This window comes from Megalops cyprinoides, chromosome 4 (genome assembly GCF_013368585.1).
Source record: "Megalops cyprinoides isolate fMegCyp1 chromosome 4, fMegCyp1.pri, whole genome shotgun sequence".
NCBI lineage: Eukaryota > Metazoa > Chordata > Actinopteri > Elopiformes > Megalopidae > Megalops > Megalops cyprinoides.
The window spans coordinates 25,779,086-25,797,617 of NC_050586.1; the positions used below are offsets into that span (position 1 = coordinate 25,779,086).

Consider the following 18,532-nt stretch of genomic DNA (forward strand, 5'->3'; position numbering starts at 1 on the left):
TGGCAAAGGAGGATTAACTTTGTCGACATTTCAAAGCCAGGACTTGTGGGAGTAAACTGTTACTTGCTGTTTACATCTTGTAAAGAGGGAATACTATTGTGCAGCGACAAAAATCGACTTCAAAGGGGCGCGTTCCTGGATTAGAAACGTTCACTACGAACCGTTCGTGTTTTATTTGAAGATTTAACTGCATCAAGTAATTTCTCCTGAGTTCATTAAGCTTCGATATCTAACCGTGTCTATAATGGCTGTGTGCTGCTGTTTGTCAGCAGAAGAAAAGGAATGTCATAGGATTAATCAGGAGATTGAGAGACAGCTCCGCCGGGACAAGAAGGACTCGCGCAGAGAACTCAAACTGCTCTTGCTGGGTAAGTAAATGTCCCATTCATGAAGACGTAGTGCTCTGTCAAGACAAAGTCTAACTCATTGCAACATTTTATGGCCAAGAAATAAAAGTGTTCCACCTGGGCGTCCGGTGCACAGTTGAGATGATCGCTTTGACTGAAGTAAATAACCGTTTTAACACCTACGATGAATTACTTGCCATAACAGAACAACGCACAGATGGATGTTTAGAAATGATGTTAGAAACATGATGTAAAATTTCGCTACCTAGCCATACAATTTCCAAGATTTAAGAGGTGCCGACGTGCCGTGTGTAGATGTAAATCTTCTGACAATTTAAATTTCCTCGAATTAGCTTCCTTGTTTCTAAAGAGGATGCCATTGTATAGCGGTCCTTGTGTTTTTTTTCGTTCATAGCGACTTCTGTCTCCGTCAGTAAGCGTTCAAGCCCAGTCTGCTATACCTGCTCGCGGGTGTGGTGGGTGTGGCACTCGAACTGAACCGGCATCATGTGCTTTCCTGGTGCGTGTTCGACTTTCCATATAAAGAGAGTTAATATACTGAGGTCACTAGGGCCATCGGGGGTTTGCGTGACTCATATATACATTTTTTTCCACGCTGATAACAAAAAAGTATTTTTATTCATAGAAAGTCAGAGAAGGTGGCAGATTCATATGATATTTTAATGAGAGAAAAGAGGAACCAAATGGACAGTACAGCTTGATGTTATCCCTGCTTGCGCGCTCCCGCTATTGGCAGATCTCGCACGTATTCTTTTGCTGGCCGCTCTCACACACACGCGTTGTGGTTGCGACTAGCCGTTCAGAAATGAGCGCTATCACGCATGGAAATGAATGCAAAGAGAGCTGGTTATATCTGATTTCAGCACGCAGAGTCCCGGAAGAAGTGCTGCAAAAGCGCTATTGTGCTGTGAACGTTAGCATGATCAGCCTGGCCTCTGTGGTGTGATGGTTGTCATGAGATGTTTCCGCAAAATGTCGACATCCCCCGGCTCAGGTCTGTGCTGGGGTAGCCCTGTGTTGATGTAGCTCTGTGCTGGGTTCACGCTGTGCTGTTATATCTCTGTGCTGAGAAGCTCCTGCTGGTGTTACACTGTGCTCCTCAGTAGGACTATTCTGCATGAGACTGTGCAGCAGCACAGCTGGTGTAAGGGTAGGCCAAGTGTGAGAAAGTAATGAAGGTGACTCCAAAATGGAAAAACCATTCTGTCCCTAAAGGGTTAATTAAAACCTCTGCTTGGTTTTGTTCAGATGCTCTCATGTATGTCACCATCTGATCAGTACCCAGTAGCTGCAATGACTGACTGGAATCTACAGGCCACAGTGCAGGAAGGACAGGAGGACATGAGAGGCCCTTAAGTGCCACCAGTGTGAAGTTACAACATGCAACACAGGAAATTCAACTTTGGTCCGGCTTGCGGCTTGTACATTACACTACATTATTGGCATTTAGCAGACGCTCTTATCCAGAGTGACTCGCATACATTACAGTTTTTTACGTGTTACCCACTTGTACAGCTGGATATTTTTTTAAGGCAATTCTGTGCTACGTACCTTGCCCAGCCTGAGGCGGAAATGTTCATTTCAGTTGAAATACATCAATACATCAATACATCAATCAAGAAGAGTCTGGAGTCTTTTTTTGTAGGAAAAAAAGATTTGTCAAAGACTTGAACATTATTTTTAATACAAATAGTAAGTCTGTGGTAATGCTTGGTGCTGTTCAATAAAATGTTTTAAGGGCTCATGTCAGGCTTTAAAGTGTTGAATGCAGGGATAATTTTTTCTGTAGTTGCATAACCACAACTTTATATAATGATTTAACATTACGACTATACACAGCATTTACTCCAACCCTGGGGAGCTCTCTGTGGCAGTGGCAGTCAGCCATCTGTTACACAGTGAAGCCATCGTCCTGAGGTACTACCTCAGCTATACCAGGGGCTGTGTGAATGTAGGCATGTTATTGCTTGTTTTCTGTGGTGTTTGGCTGACTGAGGGTGGTGTAGCCTGCAGTATAACTGCAGTATAACTTTTGTCCTTATGTCTGGGGAGCAAACTATAAGCAAGTATTGCTGTTATAGAAATATGCATTTGTTATTTTTTGTTACTTTCAGTGGCAGTCAGACTTGTGATAGCGGAAAAGAATTGAAATAATGCTCAAAGCTGTGACTTAAAATGAATGAGAAAACACCAGCAGATTGAGCCAAAACCCTCCAGTTCAGTGGCAATGGAACCACTGCCTGTAGCAGTGGGAGCAAGATGGCAGACTCCAGGGGTCCTGTTAACAGGAATAGGAAGTGAAGTTGAGTCTGTCTCATAGTTTTTAGGCACTGTCATTAAATGATCAGGTTCTATGTCATATAAGATCCCCCAGTGCTATGATTAAGCTGCACAGCCTTCCACAGTGCAAAAATGCTCTGATACCAGAAGGTAAAAGTGATGTTATACAGAAGCTTATCTATACAGGAAACTGATTATTTAAAAATAGGTTATTTTCATTCATTCATTGCAGTTTAAAACTTTCCAAATGATTTCCTCACTCCCCACAGTCATTGTTCAAATACATTAAATAATCTTGTCATTTTCCTTTTAGGACATCCTTTCCATTACTGTTTTGAAATTCACAGACATGCTAATTTATGCAAGTCTCTTGCAAACAAGGAGTGTGCCTCTCCACATGGAAAATCACCATTATCAATGAGGGCAGCAGCACAAATAAACGGCTATTTGCCTATCTGTCTTAATGAGGTCAAACTGTAAACAGTGACGTGCAATCTGAGTCGTTTAGAAACAGCTGGTAACAATTAAATATGAGGATGTCTCTGAACTGGTGAGTGATACCGCATTGAGGACAGAGCTGAGAGGAGCATGGGGCACACTTAACCCGGCCGCCTCCCAGAGCCCTGAGCGTGACGCTCGTAAACACGGGCCATTTGCCCCTGCTCTTTGCGCTCATTAGCGTGCGCGCTGCCTCACTGCCTCACCCTCTGGTCTCCTGAGGGCCCGACTGCACCAGCGAGGCTCCTGCCACTCCTGCCCTCCTGATGGCCGTCCGGTCCCACTTTACTGCCTGTTTTTCTCGCTGCGGCTCCTTGCTTCATTTCCCTCATGCGCGTAAACTGCCGCTTTTACCGTTTACACGTCAGAACTGCCAAACAAGCTGCGCGTCGTTTACACTGACGCGGCGGGGGGACCCAGGCCAGGGGGTTCCACATGCACAGTGTGCAAAGATGCATGTCGGATGCATGTCGATTCAGGTGGAACGGATTAAATAACCGTTGAGCTGCCCTTCAGCAAAACATACTGCAGTTTAAGACATCTAACACTGTGAACCTAAACACTGTGAGCTTTCTCTTCAGCTGCGCTCCAAACAGGAGTGCATGTGGAGAGTGGGGGTTAGGTCAGTGTATAAGAACAGGAGCTCATCGGAGGCACAGCAGTGGCCGCACTGCATGGTTAGCCTAGGGGAGCCATACAAAACATCCCATAGTATGCCTACATAGAAACAATCACACTAACAACATATAGTGTGACTGGCTATATAAAAGTCATCAAACAGATGTCCAAGACCGGAGAAATCCCAGGTAAAAGTCACTGTTGTTGTGCTGAGACAGGTTTGATAGACTGGTCAATAAACTGTGTTTTGTTCAGAAGTTTTTCACCCTTTCTGTAACTCCACTGGTGACTCCAGACATTTATAACTTCAATCTGGGCAACAGGAGCATCTTCTCCACCTATCATCTGAACCTGAGCTCCACAGCCACAATGCTACCTGCACTGGACCCAGGACAGGGTCCAGACCCTGTAGTGAAGGGATTCTGCAATGAATTATGGGAGATGGAGTCCTGATGACACAAACAACAACAACAGGCCTGGAGTCAGGCTTTCTGTGGAGGCATCTGCTCTCTGCAGGGGTGGGTACAGGACACGCAGGGTGCCTGCACAGGCTTCTCTGAGCTCTGCTAACGGAGCCATGCTGAGTCTGTTCTCCTGAAACGGGACAGCATCTCGCTGCAGGAATGTTTGGTATCTCTCCATGGCAGTCAGACTTTTCCAGACTCTGGAGCCAGACGTCCTGGCCATATTTGTGTAACTACAGCAGCTTCGTATTCATAACAAAATATGCTTATGCACTTCCAGCAATGTAATGCAAATAGCTATACATATAGTGTACAACACAATACATGTATCTAATTGAATACTGAAGCGGTGCTATGTCAAATCTAAACTGTCAAGAAGTATGCACACATGAGTATGTCTGCTCTGATTGGCTGCTTCTATTTGATGCCTAAATTATGGGTTCTTAGGATGGAAGTGGCTGTATCTGAACTTTATACTGTTTTCAATCAGGAATTAGAACTGGGACTTCTTTTCCTAAATTAAAGGCAAATGAGTAACAATATTTCCTCAGTCTTGAAGTGAGCCAATCTCTGCAGTTGAAATACATGTACGAGCCTCCAAAGTGACTTGGTCTGACAGAACATTTTTGACAGCAGTGTCAATGAGCAGACAGGTAGATGTGATCTGCCAGTGCAGTACTTACTGCAGGTAGCTCCTGCTCCTCCATGCAAACTGAGGTTTGTCCTACTCACCAGCATTATTACATCTCCTCACACAGTTCCTTAATTAGCCCTTTAAACCCAGCGATCATCACACTCACACAGCAGGATTCTGCAGCATGAAGTGAGTGGATGAGCTGGTGCAGAAGCTGAAACAAGGACCTGTGCTTTACGGTGCCGTATGAAAGCCAAGGCGTGGCAATCCTGTCCACCAGCCAACACAGCGAAACGGCCTCTGCTACAGTCCAGGCTTTCTCTGCCTGCTCAGTTCAAATTGTGCGAAGCTGATGTACAACTTCTTTCCCACACTTTCTTTAGCTGCATATGGTCTTGTAACTCGTAACTTGGCTCTTGTAACAAGCTAGTAACACTATGCATGTGATCTCGTAGCACTGTGCATATGGACTTGTAACACAACAATGTGCTATTCTGTAATGTGCTGTCAGACTCATGTTTCCTGGGTTTTAGATAAGTCTTCAGAGGGTGGGGCTTTGGTTTGAGGGGAACAGCAGAGTCCCACATAGGCCCAGCTATCACTCCCTTAGTCATGTGTGTTTGTCCTCCTCTGCCTTGCTCCCCTGCGGGAAGGACAAAAAAAGGCAGCTGAGCATTCAAGGCATTGAGCAGCCAATAAGCTTTCAGGATATGATTAGGTAGCTAGATGTAGAGAGCCAGTCTTGGAGGAGGACCCCATGGTTATGACCCCTACTCTTTCAGTAAGTAGCAGGGGATTGTCAGTGATCACAGTGAGGCAGGACAGTTGGTTTAAGTTTCAAAAGTGAGATGTTAGATAGCTAGAAACATAGTAATGGTATGAGGTTTCTGCGTGTTTCCGCGTGAGTTTTCCGATGTCTGGAAGTGCAGCTTGCACCAGTTTAGGCACGTGGTCACAGTTGCATGTTAACATTCTGTCCTCATGTAAGGCCAGAACATGTCGCCACAGGCCGGAGAGGGGGCACCATGGGGACTGGAGCATCACGCAGGAAACTGTCCACTAGAGCGTTTTTCTTACTCCCCCCCGCCAGAACATCTGCTCTAAGTGAATTTGGGGGCTTGGCGCGGGCTGCACACAAAGCATGGATTGTTCTCAGCGATGCATTTGTTTGTCAGGGAAGGTCAAATGGTTTGTCCATGTTTTCAGTCTTTTCTGAAAGGGTTTTCTCTGCTGACGTTTGTATTACAGATTTTAGGCCAGGCCATAGCGGGTAGTTATGCTGTAGCTGTAACCTGTGACACTACCTGTAACACTGTTTGGAGTCAGATAGTAACATTGTAACTGCAATACTGTTCAGGATCAGATAGTAACACTGTAGCTGTAATGGTGTTTGGGGTCAGATGGTACTGCTTTAGCTGTAACACTGGGCTCAGACTGTAATGCTTTAGCTATGACGGTGTTTGGAATCAGACGGTAACACTATAGTTGTAATGTTGTTTAGGGTCAGATAGTAACACTCTGGTTGTAGCATTGTTTGGGGTTATATTGTAACACTGTAGCTGTAATACCTTTGGGGTCAGACAGTAATACTGTAGAACTTTGTAACACTTTGGAGTCAGTTGATTACGCTGTAACTGACAGTTGGCTGCTGTATGTGTATGGACTGTGGGCTGTTTCCTGTGTCTCTCTGTTTGATTAGAGCTACTCAGAATGAGATTTCAGAGGGAAAGGGAAGCTGAAATTGACAACAAATGACAACAAATGAATGAAACCAGGTTGATTTCCCTGCGTCCCTTTAGGCAGTGCTCTAGGCAGTGGTCCCGCTGGCTGTGGTCATGCAAACTCCCTGCAACCATGTGCAGTTCACAAACTCTCTCAGCAGTGAGGCTGAGCTTAGAACTACAGTAGACAAGGTGTGAGGGTAGTATAGTGAGAGCGTTGTGCTTGCTCTGAACATTATCTGCCTCCAGAGCTGATCAAGGATGAGTTACCCACATATAATTCTGATCCCCAATCAACACCTTGATGCTGCTCTAGGTTCAGTGACTGGGGATTGAATCTATATTTTCCCCTTTAGCTCCAAAGAACTGAAATTCTGAGCTGTGTTCCGCTGGGGACAGGTAGACACAGACAGGAAATAGATCATCCTGTATTAGTTTCACATCTTCAAGCCACTCATTTGCATTGTGTGACTAGATGTGCTGCAGAGTGGTTGCAAAATGGCAGCGTCTTTCGGCAAACTGGGCTGACCCTCACTTTTGCAAGGAGTCGTGTGTTGTTTTTAGGAGGTTGTGCCATCATGTCATTAGCCACCATACAGAAATGTAGTTATAGTTAAAGGAACCCTTTATATCCCTGTGTTTTTACAGCAATAGTAGTTTCAATGAATGTTGTTTTTGTGATATTGTTATCCTGTCTCAGATGTTACAGGACCAAAAAGAACCTTGAGCCACTCCACTGTTCCCACAGGTGTTTTTGGCCCTTAGGTATCTCTGAGGTAGGTACCTCTGAGGCTAGGCAGAAGCCATAAGTTGGTAACCAGAAGGGTGAAGGTTTGATTTCCAGGTGAGGCACTGCTGTTTAACTGTTTAAAAGGTAGTTTACCTGCAATGCTTGTGTAAATATGGATACATACTGTAAGGATAATGGTATGTGACAGCTGGAAGCTATGTCCCCTGGAGTAGAGCATCCTCCTAGCCAATCAGTTACAGTAATAATCTGTCTCCAGCCAATCAGTTACACTAATAATCTGTCTTCAGTGCAAGTTTAGGAAACATGTGATGGCAGTTATTTGGTTGGTGTTGCCCTGGTCCAGAATGCTGTTTGTTCTAGTAGATAACCCATGGTCTGAAAAACAGAGTCACAGGAGAGTGTCTGTTCTGTCTCAGATTGGTACTGAGGACTCAGTGTAAACTTTAAATCTTCCCAAGTATGGAGGCCACTGTCAGAGCAAACACAGTGTTAGCATAGTTTCCCCACAATGATTTCATGAAGATATTTAGAATTTCGGAACGATTTTACGCGAACTGAAGTGTCAGCTTTATACATGTTGTATGTCTATCACTGTGGTACCTCTGAAGGGATTTTCTTTACAGATTTGTGTACACTGATATACACCAATGAGCCAAAACATTATGACCACCTATCTAATATGCTGTTGGTCCTCCATGTGCCGCCAAAACAGCGCCGACCCGCCGAGGCATGGACTCTACAAGACCCCTGAAGGTGTCCTGTGGGGTCTGGCACCAAAACATTAGCAGCAGATCCTTCAAGTCCTGTAAGTTGCGAGGTGGAGCCGCCATGGATTGGACTTCTCGGTCCAGCACATCCCCCAGATGCTCAATCGGACTGAGATCTGGAGAATTTGGAGTCCAGGGCAACACCTTGAACACTTCATCATGTTCCTCAAACCAATCCCGAACAATGTGTGCAGTGTGGCAGGGCGCATAATCCTGCTGAAAGAGGCCACTGCCATCAGGCAATGCCATTGCCATGAAGAGGTGTACCTGGTCTGCAACGATGTTTAGGTAGGTGGCACGTGTCAAATTGACGTCCACATGAATGGCCGGACCCAGGGTTTCCCAGTAGAACATTGCCCAGAGCATCACTCTCCCTCCACAGGCTTGTCGTCTTCCCACAGTGCATCCTGGTGGCATCAGTTCCCCAGGTAAACGGTGGACATGTACACGGCCATCCACGTGATTTAAAAGAAAACGGGACTCATCGACCAGGCCACCTTCTTCCACTGCTCCAAGGTCCAGTTCCGAGACTCGTGTGCCCATTGACTACAAGAACCGATTGTTCGCTTGCCATCTAATCTACCCAGACCTTGACATGTGCCCTCGGTTGGAGACGATCACCGTTATTTGGTTCACCCGTGAGTGGTCGTAATGTTTTGGCTCATCGGTGTATGTATGTAGAAGTTTGTTTATGTGTTTTTCTCTGCTTGACAGATATCCTCCTTTTCACGCTTAGCACTCCTCACTCTCCATGTCTGCCTTCAGCACTGCCACGACAGAAGTTCAAACCCCTCACTCCTAACCTCCACACTGCCTACCATCTCACACGCCAGGGGTCCCCCCAGCTCTGCACCCATTCAAGGAATATAAATAATTAATAGAGGAAAAAAAATCTTCAAATTTCTGTCCAGATTTTCAGCACAGCTCTCCATAAAGAGTGGGATGTGTCACTCTGGAAACAGTGCAGGATAAGTCCTCTGTTTCCGGGATTTTTGTAACAATGAATGTTTTGTTTCCCTAATATCTTATCAGCCTCTGCTTCTGTCCATGCCTCTCCTTCATGCACACTATCCCATTTATTATTGCATGTGTATTTGTATTGATTTTGTCGCATTAATGTTTGATGAGGTGCCTGATTATGTTCTTGCTTAGGTGATGTTTCTCTCAGCTTCAACAGGGAAAACCGTAATGATCAATCAATCCATCAATGAATGAACAAGCAAGTCGATCAATTGACAAATTGCCCAATCAGTCAGTCAAAAAGGTAAATAATCACCTTCAATGTGAAAAAAAAACTGTTCTGAATCATATTACAGGGTAGAATATTGCTGAGTCTGGCACATATATATTATACAGTAAGAGCAGTTTGCACTAATCCAGCACTTATGCATTATACAATGGATGTGGTTTGCATGGATCCATAATAGCAGAGCTGTTTGCGCTAATCCAGCTCATTTGGATATTAATTTCATCCAGTGGGATTCAGCAAGTCCATCCATGCTAGGTGAAAATCAGCCAGGAGTCGCTGTGCACTGTCTCTGACTCATAATGGGAAGCCTATGCGCTGTTTCAGACTCACTGTGTAAAGATTCTGTGTGCTGTTTCTGAGTCACTGTGTAAAGCCTCTGCACTGTCTCTGACGCATTATGTAAAGCCTATGCGCTGTCTCTGACTCACGGTGTAAAACTCTGTGTGATCTCTGACGCACTGTGTAAAGGCTCTATGCGCTGTCTCTGACTCACTGTGTAAAACTCTGTGTGATCTCTGACGCACTGTGTAAAGGCTCTATGCGCTGTCTCTGACTCACTGTGTAAAACTCTGTGTGATCTCTGACGCACTGTGTAAAGGCTCTATGCGCTGTCTCTGACTCACTGTGTAAAACTCTGTGTGATCTCTGACGCACTGTGTAAAGGCTCTATGCGCTGTTTCTGACTCACTGTGTCATACAGATTATGTCCCTCACTCGCACACATGACAGTGATTTTCAAGCACAGGGATGTTGGAAACGGGGAAGATTCAGACCTGTTTGATTGGTGGTGTGAGTCATGCTGCCCACCAGATAGAAGGAATAGCACACCCAGTACCAGTAGGACCTGTCTGATTGGTGGTATCATTCACTCTGTCCAATCAGAAAGAAGGGGGGCCACACAGAGGATTAAATGTGGACAGAAGTTCAGTAGCCTGTCCAGGGAAGATACAGGGCAGATTTTAGGGGCATCATAGTTCAAACTGATGGACCTGTTTAATCACGTTTTAGCTGGGACAGGACAAGCTCCCAGTTCACCATGGTGTCAGTGATCACTGGTGGATGTGGTCACATGGTCACTGTAGTGGGCGGAGCTATAGAGGGAACTGCACATGGTTTACAAAGAGAATGGGTCTATTGTGGTCCACTCTGATTGGTCTAATCCAATTGCGAGGAGTTAATAGCACTTGACTTTTTCTCAGAAGTCACCCTCTGATTTCCCCCTCTGTATTCTGTGTTTGCCTCTTTGGCTGGTCTCCATGGATACCAGGACCTGGGCTTTTCCCAGCTCTGTGGCTGGTATTTGCTGTCACTTAGCAACAGAGATTGCGTTATGCACTACCTCAGACCAACCACATCTACTGTACTGGACAGTGACACACATGCATACACACATTTATATGCAAATACACACACACAAACCTGCTCCCCCTCACTTTCTGTTTATATTTACTCATTTGGCTGTTACCCAGAGAAGCACATAAGTGTGTGCAAAAAGGGCATGTGAATGACAGTACCTCAGGTAGAAACCACCACATCACATTTTAACCAAACTGTCACACACTGCAATAACCAATGCCTTATACTAGTAACAATATACTAGAGAATTGGATCTGTGCTGTTTGTGTGTGTGAAACTGTATGAATCTGTTTTTATGAGTATTTGTGTGTACTCATGAACACGTGTGTGTGTTTACTGGTGTGCATGTGTGTTTGTATGCATGTGTCTACGTGAGTGTGTGTTTATGTATGTATATGACCATGTATGTGTGGGTGAGGCTATAAGAGTGTTTTCCTTTCACAGATCCCAGGTCAACGAAGCAGGTTTGTGTGAGTGAGAGACACAGGGAGAGTGCAGCTCTCAGGAGTCTGGGTACACTGGCTGGGGAATGTAAACATATCTGACACACTGGGAGAAACACAGCCGTGCTTTATGTGTTGTGGAACTGGAGATTAGAAAGTTACATTTCCCAGTATTAGAGTGCGCGATTTACAGCTTTGATATGTTTTTTTTTTTTTGCTTGGCATAATTATTTACAGAGGAAAAACTATTTTAGAAACCTCAGAGTTAAACATGTAGTTGACTGGTGTCTCAGAGGGCACCCTCTAGTGGAAGCTTTTATAACACATTTTACAACAAAATCTCACTTTTTATAATTCTATATGGTCTGCAGACTTCTAACAAAATCTCTGCTGAGTGTACATTTAAATTTATGCCTGCGATGCCATTTCGATCAATTACGAAAGTTGCCCATAATTTGCTCATAACCAATTCATAATGTTCACACAGTGGTTACACGACTTTATGTGTAAGCAAAGGTCCTGTTCTCCAGAGTGATAACCGTTGCACATGCACACATACATGCACAAAGCTGAAAGTGAGCTGTCAACACCCAGTGAGTCTGATGTGTCTGTTCTGTGTTCTCTGACTCCTGTGTTCTGTGTTCTCAGGTACTGGAGAGAGCGGGAAGAGTACCTTCATCAAACAGATGCGCATCATCCATGGCTCTGGTTACTCAGAGGAGGACAAGCGCGGCTTCACCAAGCTGGTGTACCAGAACATCTTCACCGCCATGCAGTCCATGATCCGCGCCATGGAGACGCTCAACATCGCCTACACAGACAGCCAGAACATTGTGAGAGCCCCACCTCCTGCTGCACTCGTAGAACACGGCCTCATGTTATTGGGTCGAAACATCTGCTGCCACTGAAGTGACCTGTAAACATCCTGCAGGCTGTTGTAGTTTCAGCTCTTGCGTGTTAAAGTGGAAAGCTCTCCTTTAGTGCTGAGTGTGTGTGTGGGTAGGCATTTATATTTTGGTATCACTGAACTGCAACACTGAGGTATGTCTGCGATTCAGTGGAGGGAAGGGAGAGTTAGAGAGAGAGGGAGAGGGAGAGAAAGGCAGGTGTAGTCACCCTCCCACTGTCCCTACCACCACCCCCAAACATACACACACACACACACACACACACCCAGTCTGTCGTGGAGCCCATCGTACCCTCGTATTTGCATTGTAAATCAGGAGGAGAGAGACAGCGGTGATGCTGATAACAGTGGCGTGCTGGGAGGGGTGTGGCGAGCAGATCCTAGGGTCAGGACACCACCAAATCCACCACATGCTTAAAATATACTGTTTCTCTTCCAAATAATGCCAGAGACTCCAACCACAGGCAGCTGCTCTGGGCTTCAGCACTCCCTCTGCTGGCAGAGACCAGGAAGGGCATCACTGCCACACTGGCTGCCTGCTATGTGGCAGTTTGCATTGAGGAGGCAACTGCAGCTTCATCATTACTGCTGACATCATCATCATTGCTACTGCTCTCAATATCTTATTTATCATTATTCTTCATAGTTTGGTTGTTAGTTTTCTTCTCCTCTGTTATTTCAGTGCTTTGGAAATGCATACTCTGTGTTAGACTTCTGAATTGATCTGAACTGAATTGAATTAGATTGGGAGGCCAAGTGAAAAGGCTGGCCTCTGATCATCACATTCACCATTGGGATGTGATAGCTCCCCTAGCTCCACCTTTCTCTGACGCATTACCATGGCACCGTGAGGGGGTGGCCTGGCTGTTACTACTAATGATGAACAGGGGCAGCATCATCCCAACTCAGCAATATGGAGGACCCTGAAAACGTTACAATTATGTTACTGAGAGAAATTGAATTACATTACAGATAGAATTGCCATTACGTCACTGACAGCGTCGTAATTATGTCATGTTGACATTGACAGTTCAGGTGCAGCTCAGGACACAATCCTGCCTTTTTAGTAGATTAAAGATCCTGGTTGAATGTGCATGAGGTGTCTGTCTGGCCAGCGGTGATAGATTATTACTGTCTTTTTGGGATTGCTGGTTGGGTGAGTCTGGCTTCCTGATCCAAATGAATATTACAGATGTGGTGGAGAGTGAGGTGTTCCAGTGAAAGCAGACAAGAGTTCTGTGATAATGGCCTTAAATGGACTCTCAGATTTACAGCAGTCATTCCCCCAGCGTCAGGCCGCTGTGCAGATACTCTAAATCAGCACAGTGAGATCAGAGTTGGAGCAGGCTGACTTTGGCAGGCTGTGTTTCAGCTTTACTCTGTGTCCAGGCCTGGCTTCTCTATGGAGAGTAAGATGGTGCAGATGGAGAGGCATCCCTCATTATGGATATTACATACAGTCAGATACCATTAGAGTGGAGTGAAGGAACCATGAAAGGCCTATAATCAATGCATGATTCACTGAAAGCTGCTACAGACAGTAGTATCGGTGAGATAGTGATAGCGCTCTGGTGCCCCTAGTGGCAAGTGTGTGCAGCTTGCGGGATGGTATGTGGTGTGATGTAACTGAAGGACCTCTCTGTCTGCTCCATGTCTGCATTTGCTCACTGTCCACTCCCTGTCTGTGTCTGCATCTACTTTCTGTCTGCATCTACTCACCGTCTGTGTTCCCTATGTGTCAGACATCTGTCTATGTCTCTGTGTCTGAATTTATCTCTGTATTTGCATTCTCTGTCCATTGGCATCTGCCGTCTATCTCTCAGTATGTGTCTGCTCTCCAGTTCCTGCTCACTGACTCTGCTCAAACACCTAGTTTCTGCGAATTCTCTAAATGACATCCCAGCATCACACACTGTGCTACGCCCAAACACCTGGCCTGCCAGTGATGCCCTGACTGCCAAATGCATTATGGCTGAGGAGAGGCCACTGTAATTAGAGAGATTACTCTGGGTGGAGTAGTGGCTACAGCACTGGACTCTAGATTGGTGTATGCGAAACAACTGCTAAAGCCTGGACATGGCTTGCCTTGCATGAAACTTACAACACACTGCAAATAAATCAGAATGAGCAAAAAACAAGAAAAAAAAGAAGGAACCCTAGATGACTCACAGTAAGTGGAAGCGGGCAGATATTTCCAGTCATCCAGCCATAAATGTGAAATATGTACCCTGAGGCATGTCAGTTGTTGCCTCTTTGGCATATCATTGGCCAAGGAGCTGTGCAGGTCTCTGTTTCATTGGTGTTTCCATGACTCCCAGCACATCCGTGGGCATTGCAGCAGAGTGCCACAGTGTGAATGGCCAGCAATGTGACACAGTGGTGCAGTGAGCCAGACTGTGGGCTGCGGGTTTAAATCCCAGGAGGTGCAGTGCCATTGTGAGTTGACCCGCGTGGGGACAGGGTGTCAGCCTGTGAAGCCACAGGTGTGGTGCGCTGTGTTTGTGAGTCCGCAGCAGGGCAGCCAGAGAGCTGCGGTCTCTGCGGAGTTACTCGCGATCCGCTGTCGCCTGGGAAAGGGGAACCGTGCTGCAGAGCCAAGTCCGCGAGACCAAAAGCAGGCAGCATTTGCAAAATTGTCTCTCTGCCAGCGACCAGCCACAGACCAGCCAATCACAGGCTCTTCTGGGTGTGTCAGGGTTCAGATAACGCAGGCTCTTTCTAATAATGAATGAACCACTGACCAATCAGAGAGCAGGGGGCCAAGAGGCCAGTGAATCGAAAGAACAGACACACAGAGCTTGCTGTTCCAGCATTTGCATTGCAAATGAAGGAAACCAGTCCCAGCCTTTCTCAGCTCACTGATCTTTGGGCAAATCAGACTGGCTGTTTTGAAATCACATAAGGTTAAACAGGACGGCCAGGGTGTGGCAATTCTAAAAACAATGATTCCTGCCAGGGTTCATGTGATATTTTTCTCCCCACAACTTAACATGTACCAGCAGTCCCATAGTCAGAGTATACCAACAGGGTATCGACAGGGACCACAGGACTGCAGTTGGTGGCGACCATGTGGTCATGTTTCTGGAGTGTGCTGAAGCGTTAATGTGCTCAATATTAGATAGAATTTTTTCACTCAGAATTGTTAATGCATGGAATAAAATGTTTTATTTGTTTTTTGTATTTCATGTATTTTTTATTATTTTGTGACTGCCGTCCAGTATGCTTTTGAATCTATTTTTACGTTTTTTAGTTTCTCTACTGTAGCTACGATTCCTTTTAATGCATGATAAGCACTGTGAATGAAAGGTTTTGTCATCATCATAAACACAGGCAGAATGAGAAGCCCAGCCAGGCTGAGGGGTCAGATCTGTTCTGGGGGTAGTGTTCATGTTCCTGTGCTCTTCTCTTAGAGCCGCGCGGCCATGGTGAGCGAGGTGGAGGTGGACATGGTCAACACGCTGGAGCCAAACTATGTGGACGCTATCCGCTGCCTGTGGGAGGACAACGGGATCCAGGAGTGCTACGACCGCCGGCGGGAGTACCAGCTGTCCGACTCCGCCAAATAGTGAGCCAGATCCATCCCTCTGCTTTTTAGACACGTGATGGCTGTAATTACTGTGTTTTTATACCTCTAGAAGTGTTACTGCTGTTGTTTTTAACTCTGGTTTAAATGTAAATAATGAGTTCCTGTCCCTACACCATCCTGAATCATGTGTAGGTCGCCCATGCCTGTATTCTGTTGTGGTAGCTGATAGTGGCTCCTATTATTTAACTCAGTTACCTGAGTGACCTGGACCGGATCGCGGACCCCTCCTATCTGCCCACCCAGCAGGACGTCCTGCGGGTCAGAGTTCCCACCACGGGGATCATCGAATACCCCTTCGACCTGGAAAATGTGGTCTTCAGGTAAGTGGCCATGACCTTCCGCCTGTAAGACGTGGTCTTCACATGGATAGTCGGTGGAATGACTTTACTGAAGATGATCCATATCTATTAAAATAGCCCCTTAAAGGGTTAACAGCAATGTCACACTAACTTACATCTAATAAGTTTGACCACATGAGGCACTACTGTATTCCACATGGATGCTCTAATCTGCCATGTCAAATGGAAAACAATCCAAGTTTGGCCATTTATTGGTTGGCAATGTTGAAGTTAGATGAGTCAGACCTACTGGATATTTATTAAATCCATTTGGGTTAAGCTCCTCCTCATGGTACCAACTGGACCTGTATCCTTTGGGTTACAGACTTTGGTAACAGCCCTTTACCAACCACATACTGCTATACCGCTGCCCAGCTGGAACAGAGTACTGCTATAGTGCTGAGTTCCCAGAAGCCCCTGGGAGAAATGATCCCGATGTCTTTTGTTTCACTATTGCAATGAGTGATACTCTGTTGATGTTGTGATGCTCTCTGCCCTTTAGAATGGTGGATGTGGGAGGTCAGAGGTCAGAGAGGAGGAAGTGGATCCATTGCTTTGAAAATGTCACCTCCATTATCTTCCTTGTGGCGCTCAGCGAATACGACCAAGTTTTGGCAGAGTGTGACAATGCAGTGAGCTCCTCATTTTCATCATGTCTTTTTTTAAAGATATTAATTTTTGCAGGGACTTTAAAAATAGTTCTGCAGCACAGAAATAAAACCTAATATTAATCTGTAATGTGTCAGAAAAAAAGCCTGAACTATTTAAAGATTTAGTAGGATGAGTTCTGCTCTAACCAACAGTGGAGAGTAAAGGCACACAGACACACACACCCACACACACACATTTATGTCAGGTGATTGACATGGTAGTGCTAGCTTGTTGTCACTGACTGTTTGCGAACCTGATCTTCAGAACCGCATGGAGGAGAGCAAAGCCCTTTTCAAGACCATCATCACCTACCCCTGGTTCCAGCAGTCGTCTGTCATCCTCTTCCTCAACAAGACCGACATCCTGGAGGAAAAGATTCAACACTCCCATGTAGTCAACTATTTCCCTGAGTTTAAAGGTGAGTCACCTGCCCAGGTAGTCAAAAGAATGCAAACAGTGGACAAAGACCAGTTATATCTGACCAGAGGTTTAAATTCTCACATCTAATATGTGACACATGCATAGTTTGCCTGTGCATTGAGTCACAAGTTAGGTGCACATCTATAACCATTCTAAATATGGCTCATTAAAGCATATTTGTTTATTATTCCCAGGTCCCCAAAGAGACGCCAAGGCAGCACGGGAGTTTATTCTTAGGATGTACCAGGAGCAGAACCCCGACAAAGAGAAAACACTCTACTCCCACTTCACCTGCGCCACCGACACAGAGAACATCCGCTTCGTCTTCGCCGCCGTCAAGGACACCATCCTGAGACACAACCTCAAAGAGTTCAACCTGGTGTAGGTTTAGGGTCAGAGGTCACCAGCAGTGCAGGTTCAGAGCAGAGTAGTCACAAGGGGTTTAGAGTGAGAGTGTACACAGCTGCAGTTCAGAGACGGTGCTTGAGGAAACTAACGGATTGTTGGGGTCAGACCAGAATTGAGGAAGCGGATTTAGATGGAATAGATGCATAATGTGAGGAATTTGAAATGGCTGAAGTGAATGGATGAGAACGAAAGAAGGAAAAAAAAAGGAAAAGTTGACTTTAGAGAAAAAAGTCAGTGATACTGGCTTAAGTTTACATTTGTATTTCTTGTTTAAATGAAGCATTTTGTTTTGTGTAGAATCTTATTTTAAAGCTGAATTTCACTGAAAAATATAAATGTGTCTGAGTGTGCGGTGATTTGCTCTTTGTATGAGTTATGGTGTAGGGAAAAGTCTTATTTCTCCCCTAACAAATCTGGGGTTTCCAGAAACGTCTCAACAACCTGCCCTGAAACACTGAGGACTTGGGTCAAACTCTACTGTATGAGACTCTTTATACTATGCTTAATACCTTTAAATAGCCATCAGACTCTGATTAGAATAAATGTGAGCTATATATTTATTTATTTCAGTATATTCCTGGAAAATGAATACTGCCGTTAGAGAATGCAACCTCTGACTCAATACACCTTCTGTTTGTAAATAAAAAAACATATCTTTAAAAATGATGTCCAGCCACAGCAGTGATTCTGTTAAACCAGAGCCATTACCTGTCCAAACAGGACCAAAGAATCACTGACACTGACACACACAAGTACCTGTAATTTAACTTCTTGTGCAACTAGACAATGTGAATTGTATATCATAAAATTAACTAAATATATTCTTTTTTCTATATGATGTACATTTATTTGTAGTTTTTTAATACAAGACTGCTATTTCATGTTGCATTTCAATAAAACTGAATGATGTTGTACCGTTTCCTATTTCTTCTTTAGCGATTATATTGTTTGTTTAGTATCATTTGTTCTGTCTGTTTGGGATGAACTGCACCTCAGACAATAATGGTGCTTGTGTTTTCCTAGTTCTTCCCCACTGCCAATGCCGCTTACTACCAAGACAAGATCAGCAGCAC

General features: G+C 45.0%; 1 protein-coding gene across 1 annotated transcript; it reads left to right on the forward strand.

The window, feature by feature from the left end:
* The first annotated feature begins 235 nt into the window (after positions 1-235).
* Positions 236-17,455, forward strand: LOC118776295 (guanine nucleotide-binding protein subunit alpha-14-like). The gene is made up of 7 exons (XM_036526515.1): positions 236-368; positions 11,798-11,982; positions 15,467-15,621; positions 15,834-15,962; positions 16,483-16,612; positions 16,896-17,049; positions 17,246-17,455. The coding sequence occupies exons 1-7, from the start codon at positions 245-247 to the stop codon at positions 17,434-17,436; spliced, it is 1,068 nt and encodes a 355-aa protein (XP_036382408.1). The 5' UTR covers positions 236-244; the 3' UTR covers positions 17,437-17,455.
* Positions 17,456-18,532: the final 1,077 nt, after the last annotated feature.

Bases quoted from the DNA above. Each gene is read 5' to 3' on its own strand.
- LOC118776295 (XM_036526515.1), top strand. From the start codon at position 245: ATGGCTGTGTGCTGCTGTTTGTCAGCAGAAGAAAAGGAATGTCATAGG. The intron at 369-11,797 runs GTAAGTAAATGT...CTGTGTTCTCAG, and splicing joins ACTCAAACTGCTCTTGCTGG to GTACTGGAGAGAGCGGGAAG. The intron at 15,963-16,482 runs GTAAGTGGCCAT...TCTGCCCTTTAG, and splicing joins CTGGAAAATGTGGTCTTCAG to AATGGTGGATGTGGGAGGTC.